General features: G+C 48.7%; 1 protein-coding gene across 1 annotated transcript; it reads right to left on the minus strand.

The window, feature by feature from the left end:
- Window positions 1-1,182: 1,182 nt before the first annotated feature.
- On the minus strand, window positions 1,183-7,896 carry KRT39 (keratin 39). The gene is made up of 7 exons (XM_045836740.1): window positions 7,429-7,896; window positions 6,320-6,402; window positions 5,498-5,654; window positions 4,474-4,635; window positions 4,237-4,362; window positions 2,765-2,985; window positions 1,183-1,429 (listed from the first exon to the last, which is right to left on the minus strand). Exons 1-7 carry the CDS (start codon window positions 7,894-7,896, stop codon window positions 1,183-1,185), a joined length of 1,464 nt encoding a protein of 487 aa, XP_045692696.1.
- Window positions 7,897-8,306: the final 410 nt, after the last annotated feature.

Below are 8,306 nucleotides of genomic sequence, written 5' to 3' on the forward strand. Positions count from 1 at the left end.
GGCAGGCTAAGAGTTCTGTCCAGGGCTGCAGTTAGGAAGTGGGAAGTGTAGGACTTCAGGCTTTTTTGGCCCCACATTCTGTGTTTCACTTGGAACTATTTACTAAAACCTCTGGAAATGTCAAATAATTTGTGTAGGAAATGATATACATGCTCTGTGACCTACTGTAAGAAGCTCTGAGCATGGCTGGGCGTAAACGATGCCTTGTTGCTCCAGGACTGCCTCGAGCTTGCAAATAGCAATGATTCATGATTAGTTTCTTGCGAAGTTTGTGAATGTTAAGTCCATTTCTCTCCGGTAGATAGACTGAAGCAGGCATCTAAGTTATTTTTTCACAGTCACTCATCACAGGGAGATAGAGGAGCAGGGTTATGTCTCGAGAGTTCCAGCTACCTGTCCCTTGTAAAACAATCAGAACCAAACCCCATTCCCTAAAGGATAGAGAGAGGCATAGCAAATGTTTCATGAGAGGACCCATGCTATTTCTTCAACATGCTGGAGATTCACTCCCCATAATTGTTCCTGATTTTCAATGAAAGTACTTGGAGAGCCTTATGGTTCCCGAAGTTTTGGATAGCACAGATATCTTTAAAAATATCTTGCGGACGATAAACTATGTAAGTATGGGTAAACAATAATTAAGACAGCAGCGTTCCACAGGATTCAGATTCAGGACAATCTATTCAAAGAAACTAAATACTAAAATAAAGATCTTTTTCTCTCTTCATGCTGTTCCCATATGAGCTTCTTTCTATATTCACAGAAGGAGTTAAGAAGGGAAGGTGGTAGCTTTTCACCTTCCTGTGCCACAGCCAAAAACAACCTCAGAACTCGTCTGACTGGCTCCGGTGAGGAACGTCAGTCGGTACGGCCTGAGCAAACAGAAGGGAAACCTGCCCGCCACCTGTGGGCAGCAATGTAGGTCAGCTTCTTGGGCACCGACAGCTCAGTGCTCGCTCCTCAGGCGAGTGTGAGCTGTGCTTCCAGAGGACGTCGGTTGGCGTCAGCGTGGCAACGGACACTTGGGGAAGGAGCAGAATGAAAGCTATTCCGTCGATGGCGACCCACCGTAGTAGAAAGAAACTAAGTACCTGCAGGGGCTGGGGAACCCTTAAGCCTTTTTGGCAGGAACAAGTGTTGGCCTGTTTCATGAACGAGGGCCATTTTTGTCACCCTGGGGGGCTAGGCTTGGGCAGCTCTGATGATGAAGCAAGGCTGCACGTGCTCGTAAGAAGAGATGACTTTCCCATCCTTGATCTCCTTGGTGACAGTGCAGATTTTACCCAGGAGGTGGGTCAGGGCTCTGCAGGCACCGCAGGGCTCGGGCGTCCCTCGGGGAGCTGAGGGTGCCGTGTGCACTGGGGCTGCGCATTCCATGGCCGTGCAAACGGAAGGCTCACATTCGGTGGCACACGGGTTACAGGGGAGCCTAGAAGAAAACAGAATTTTACCTGTGATTGAGGGAAGGCAAAGATGGTGGTGGTTAATTTTTCAACACGTGTCGTTCAAAACAAACACTTATTGCCTCACTTTGTACTGTTGTTAGAGGAAGAAGAAGAACCAGACCACATCCACGGGAAAGCAGCATCCCAGGTGTAGAAGTATCGGGCTGTGTGGGCTCCCATTCCAGGGAGCGCCACAGCCCTGTTCACGGGGGAACACCGTGTGGGGGGTCAAGACCAGGAGGGGTCCAGCTCTGCCAGCTACCTGCTGGCGCCCTCAGACTGTTCCTGACTCTAGTTTTTCATCCGCAGAGTGGATATAAAGGGAACTAAACTCACAGGGAGGACAGTGAGAAGGCACACGTTGAGGGGCTTATTACCCGGGGAAAGGAAGCTAATCAGACACCTTTCCCATCAGAGGGTTAATTGCAGGACTACTGGGGGCCTGAACCGCTCCCACGGAAGAGTTCTCAAAGCTTCATCAGGACGCTCCCAAGAGCTGTCTGCGGGTGTTTGTAAACGGGCCATCTTTAGAGAACTGGAGTCAGAAGCAGTAAGAACTCCTCAGAAAGCGTCATCTTTCTTCGCTGACTCAAGGCCCTTCGCTATATCGCAGCTCCTGCAGGTGGTAGCGCTGGTCAACACTGTGCTAGCACAGCGCCAACACGCCAGTTACAAGAACTCGATGAACCGACGCCACGGATTATTCTGGGGAGGGATGTCTTGTTAACAATCGTAACCAAGTTTGCCTTTGGAGTGTTAGTTCGGACTGAGTTGCTTCAAAGAGCCCATGCTCTGGATCAATTTCTTATGGGTTGGTACACTTCTTATTTAAAAACGTCTAGGAAAAATATGCTGAAACACACATTTGTATGTGATGGTTTTAGCATCGAGAAAAAAGGCGGCTGGGTAGAGTCGGGTGTTTTGGCCTGAGCAGGTGCCTCCCAGGAGAGCAGGGCCGTTCTGTTCGAGTCCACCAAGTGCAGACGTCCCCTTCAGGGGGGGACACCTGCATGTCACCAAGAATGCTCGTCTTCCAAGAAACCATTTTTTTCCCCTAGTAATTTTTAAAACTCTTAAGAAGCTGAAAAACCTACAACGAGCTAACCGGGCACATGGACTCTTCAAAACAACTGAGCTAAGCTAGACTGGGTTCTAACTGCAGATCTCCAAGTGGCACACAGCCTGAGAGAGTGTGTGGTCCCCTGGGTCCCAGGCTCCCCGTCACTGGGGAGGTCAAAGCACCTGCCGCCCGGTTGCCAGGGGTGGCGCCTATGTGTGTGTGAGTGTCTCTCCCCTGAAAATGTTTTTACTCAACGTACTTGCAGTCCGAGCTCTCCAGGAGGCCGCGGTATGTGGCGATCTCGCTCTCCAGCTGCGCCCTGATGTCCAGCAGAACCTCGTACTCTTGGTTCTGCCACACCAAGGCCGCTCGGATCTCCGCCAGCTGAGCCTCCAGGTGATCGATCAGACCCTGGATCTGGGTCAGCAGGGCCGTGTAGCGGGCCTCTGTCTCCGCCAGCATGCACTCCTGGGAGTCCCTCTGCCAGGCAGGAGGAAAGCAGGGTTTATCGTGATGACTGCTTTAAGCCCAGGCCCCTTGTGATCTGTACCATTTCAACACGGGTTCCTTTGTACCAGGTACCAACGAATCTCCAAGCCCTCTTATTATCTCCGAAGCAAATACATCCAAAAACACAATTATCAGCTGTACTAAGCTTGCTTCCCTTTATCCAAGTGCCACGTATCTTCCTGTTTCTTAATCACTAGATAATCACCTACCACACTTTCCTACCTAGGAAAGAAAAAAAATATTCCAGCTTATCTCACACCTAGGAATTAAAAACCCATTACCGTGGTACCCGGGGAGTGTTTGTACCTCAAAAAGGAAGTGAGCAGCATTAGCCATAAACAGTCCCCTCATCACATCCGCTCTTTCATGTGCAGACTATGAGCCGAAACTCGGATGATGCAAGTTCCTTCCTGCTCTATCATTCTGTAAGTTTTATGGATAATGGGATTTTAGGTTTTGGCATAACCTATTATTTGCATGATTATCCCGCTTTTTATAGATGAGAACGCTGAGGCTGGAGAGCTTAAATGAGCTGTCCCGGACATGTGACTAGCTCGTGATAAAGCCGGCCTCGGGGCAAGGTCTCCCTAATCCCCTTCGTACCAGAGCACTGAACTATTTTTTACTTCAGAAAAGCGCGATCAGTTCCAACTTTGAAACCTGAATTCTGGCTCAGACTTTCATTTCCTTTGGGACCTAATGCCCTGGGACCTACAAGACAGGTGAGACGATCTGGGAAAGTCACTTCGCCTCCCAAGGCTCCTCCATAAAATTGGCTTCATAACTGTGCCACCCCCTCTCAGAGGGTTATTTTATAAATTCGATAATTTGTAAAAATGCTTTGCATTACATAAAATTCTCTTCTAGTGTTTCCCAAAGTGTATTCATGGATCATTGCGGCCATGAGATACTCTTTCAAAAAGGGGTCCACACTCAAATAAGTTTCAGAGTGCTGAATGCCATACACCCCCTTCTGGGGGAGGCAGGGTACCTGTGCCAGCTTACCCAACGCCCCCAGGAAGGCCCCCCTGTTCAACCCTTGTTTCATCCAGCATCTCCCAGGCTTAGCTGACCACCAAGTCCTGTTTTGGCCATGGACCCTTTAACCAACAGAGGGACTGTTGCTCTGAGGGACGCAGTTTGGGAAACATCGCTGCAGCCTGCTAGTGTCAGGGGCCGTCGCCACCACTCTTGTGCTGGGCTCGGTCAGTGGCCGCGTACCATGCGGTGCTGGGCCTGCCGTTCAACCTCCAGAGCGTTCACGGCGCGTCTAAGCTCGATGATCTCCTTCTGGCAGCTCTGCTGCTGTTGAGAGCTGGCCACCACCTGCTGGTTCAGCTCCTCCATCTGAAACACAGTCAAAGGTGGTGGAGAGCGTGAAGGACATCATCGCTTGGATGAAAAGGCCCCTGCAAGTGCAAGGCCAACTCACTGGTTTTGACTCTCCCCGCTCCCTACCTGCAGGTTGAACCATCGTTCCACGTCTCTGCGGTTTGCCTCCATGACAGACTCATACCGACACCTCATTTCTTGCAGAACCCGGTTGAGGTCCACAGAAGGGGCAGCGGTCACTTCGACGTGCAGTCTGTCCCCCAGCTGGCTCTGTAAGGAGTTGATTTCCTATGGACGGAAAGAGGGTGTGAAGTCCCTTGGTGAATAGATGACTTCCTCGTTCTTGTTTCTGCCTAACAGCAACAATTTAGCTTAATTGAGTCTGAAATATAGCCCACAATAAAGGAACACATGATTCACAGCTGCATTTGAGTTGCTATAAAGTGACTTAAAGCTATTTCAGGTATGACTATGTGTTCAAATATGTGCAGCATTGAGAGGAAGTGACTAGCAAGCGCAGGGATTTAAAGAATTTAGATAATTTCCAGGGATGGTGAATGGATGAAGCAGCATAGAGGTGGAATTTATGAGAGACCATAGTCTCCAGTGCTGATACAGGCTTATGCCAATATCGATTTACACCAGTAGGGGCAGGAATCTGTGTAGGGATGCCGACAGAAAGATGGGAAGCTGCCCTGGCTGGTGTGGCTCAGTGGATCGAGGGCCGGCCTGGAAACCAAAGGGTCGCCGGTTCGATTCCCAGTCAGGGCACATGCTTGGGTTGCAGGCCAGGTCCTGGGTGGGGGTCATACAAGAGACAACCATATATTGATGTTTCTCTCCCTCTCTTCCTCCGCCTCTTCCCCTCTCTAACAATGAGTAAATAAAATCTTTTTCTTTAAAAAAGGTGAGAAATCTATGAGGACAATAAATCCGGGTTGCTTCCTTCTTCTGGAAAGGTAGGAGAGGACAGCAAGAGGCTTCAGATATTGTGTTACAGGCAATTGATTTGAAACACATCAGACCAGTCGTAGTAATGCAGGCATCATCAGGACTAAAAACCAGATTATCTAGAGGCGACACCCTTTGTCAAGTTCAATTCAGAGGAATCCGTGTTGTTTTTGGAGCCTTAGGCGGGGCTTTCTCTAACCTCTTCGTGGTGGTTTTTGAGGCAAAGGAGCTCCTCCCGCAGAGATTGGCCTCGTGCCTCCAGGTCAGCTTCGCTCAGGGTCAGCGCGTTCAGGATCCTCCGCAGGCTGTTGGCATCCGCCTCCACCAGCTGGCGCAGGGACACCTCCGCTTCATACCTTTCAAAACGGGGCATGAAGTGAAAGACGTTAACATGCAGGTGGTGACCATCAAGCCGCACAGAATGTCCTTCTGCATTTTCCTCTCGGCCTCTCCTTTACCGTATTTCTCTTGTGTGTCTCATTTTCTTTAAAGCTGAAATCAGTTGATAAAGATCACCACTTGATTATTGTTCCTACATTTGTTTGCCAGAGTGATGCTACATAGCTCTTCTTTGAGATGAGGGAGGTGATCCTCCTTGCCCTGCCCCTCGAGGTGAGGCAGTGAAAGTGGAAAGAGCATCGGGTTGGGACTTAAGAGAGTTTGCATCCGAGTTGGGGGCTCTGGTTTGCACTGGCTTCATGCCCTCGCATAAGTAACTGAACCCCATTAAGCCATAGTGTTCTCACCTTAAATGGGGTAACAGTATATATGCCTTACCTATGTTACTAAACTCTTAGGTAATCAGATGGGTTTATGTGTTAGAAACCATAGCTACATGCATACAACATGTCAGTGGTTATTAGACTCAATAGTGTATTGGATTTGAAGGTCTCTTCTGGGCTAGCGCCATCACGGTATGGGCAGGAGGGCGAGCAGGCGTGTGGATAATCTTATTGGGAGTTTAGCGTCCAATGCGGGGCGGACTCTGTCGTGAATGACAGACGGGGCTGGGCGGGCTTACTTGGCTCTCAAGTCATCAGCAGCCAGTTTGGTGTTGTCAATTTGTGAGACCAGTCTGGAATTCTCAGCCTTGGTGCACAAGATCTAGAATTAAGAAGTTGCACACACAAATGAGACACACACCAAGGTCCCTTCCTTACAAACCAAGGGGATGCCACGTATTTCAGTCCACCGGGAAAGGCTTTTCATAGCTATCCTTGGGAAGTTTGGGCAAGTTTGGAAGATGAGAACCTTTGTTATTTTCCTAAAAGTTAAGCAAAGATTACTTCAATAAAAGCTTGAGTAGATGTGTGACCATGAAACTATAAAGCCTACCTTAAATTTGCATCACATACCACGATCTACTAGAATGCGAACACCAGGTGGGCAGGGATGTTTCAGTTCACCAGTGTGTTCCCAGAGCCTACAATAGTGTCTGGTGCCTCGTCATTGTGCTCAGTAAATATTTGTTAAGCTAATAAACAGAATGCCGTATTTTGTCACCTACAACACACACTTTTTTGCCCAAATTTTTGAGGGAAAAATGAGGATGCGCATTATACATAGGCAGTACTAATTCATGTGTATAATGCAAATCATCCACGGGACTCAGTTCTAAAACGTGGTGTGCATTATACGTGGCAAAATACGGTAAGTCCAGCACATGTAGCAGCAGCATGTCACTCTGATTGGAAAGTCAGCTTTGGCGTGGGAAAAAGCTCTTTGAACAATTGGGAGGTGGTGAAATAAGCATCAAATGGAAAAAGGGGTGAAGATTGAAAACATGGATGAAAATTAAACTGGTTAGAAACTTATTAACACAAAACTCATGTTCTCGGATTCCTGTATTCTTATTTTGGTTAAAGAAATGGCATCAATATGTTGTTAACACATTTTGGTCCCGAGTCAGCTGGTTAAAATAACAGCAGAGCATATTTCTCTGGAAAACCAAACGCCACGAATATAACTCTGAATAGTGCATCAAGATGACGATTTCATTCAAAACATTTTCTGATTCCACAACATATTTTTCAGCAGAAAAGGAAATAAACATATCAAAGTTTAGCAAATGACTGTTGCTGGGAGAACGTCAATGCAAAACTTGACCGTACGGGTTGCCGAGAATCTTACCTTCTGCTGGAGCTCTTCGATGGTCGCGTAGTAGGACAGGTAATCAGGACATACGACAGTGAGCTCTTTGTTACACTCCTCCTGGATTTTACACTCCAGCTCAGCGTTCTCTCGTTCCAGCGTTCGCACCTTTTCAAGGTAGTTAGCAAGGCGGCCATTCAAGATCTGCATGGTCTCCTTCTCCTTGCTGTTGATGCCCTCACCGCACCAGCCCCAGTCATCCCCAGAGGTGCAGGCGCTGAAGCTGTTCGCCAAGCAGGTGGGCATGGGACCAAAGCAGCGGGTAGGTTGGCGGCCCCGGGGCGGGAGGGTTCTCAGAACACGGCCAGTTGGTTGGCAGCTGCTGGCCTCAAGATCACCACGCTGGCAGCTGGTGTCCGAAGAAGTGATCCCAAAATTGGTAATCCTAGAGCAGCTTTGGCATGATGTCGAAGAAGAAATAGTGGTTGGACAGTCCTTGGTATCCATAGCGTGGGCCCAGCTTTGGTTTACTTCAGAGTCTGTGGTTCCTCTGGATGCAAAGCCTGAGCTGCTGTCAGTGAGTCTGCACCCTGAGCCTTTGGCGGCTTTCTCCTTTCGAAGGGCTTATATAGCCTTTCCTCTCGGTGGTGTCAGAGCCGCCAGGATGTTTTCCTCTCTCGTGTTTGGATCGAGTCCCGTAGGAACAGCTCATTAGTCTGCTCTTGACTTGCCTGAGAAGAGTTACCCGTCTCGTAAAAGTGTGCACTCAGGCTGTGCGCGGAGTTATTACCCGTCGCAACTGCTACTTGTCACTGGACTCAGAGCTTCACACGATGTCTTCAAAGGAACTGCTGCACAGTCCTAGCAGCGCTGATCATTAAGTGGGTGTGAGTATATTGAGTTCATTAAGTCCTCGT

Source organism: Phyllostomus hastatus, unplaced genomic scaffold, assembly GCF_019186645.2.
Source record: "Phyllostomus hastatus isolate PE091 unplaced genomic scaffold, TTU_PhHast_1.1 phas_contig_210, whole genome shotgun sequence".
In the NCBI taxonomy this organism is placed as follows: Eukaryota; Metazoa; Chordata; class Mammalia; order Chiroptera; family Phyllostomidae; genus Phyllostomus; species Phyllostomus hastatus.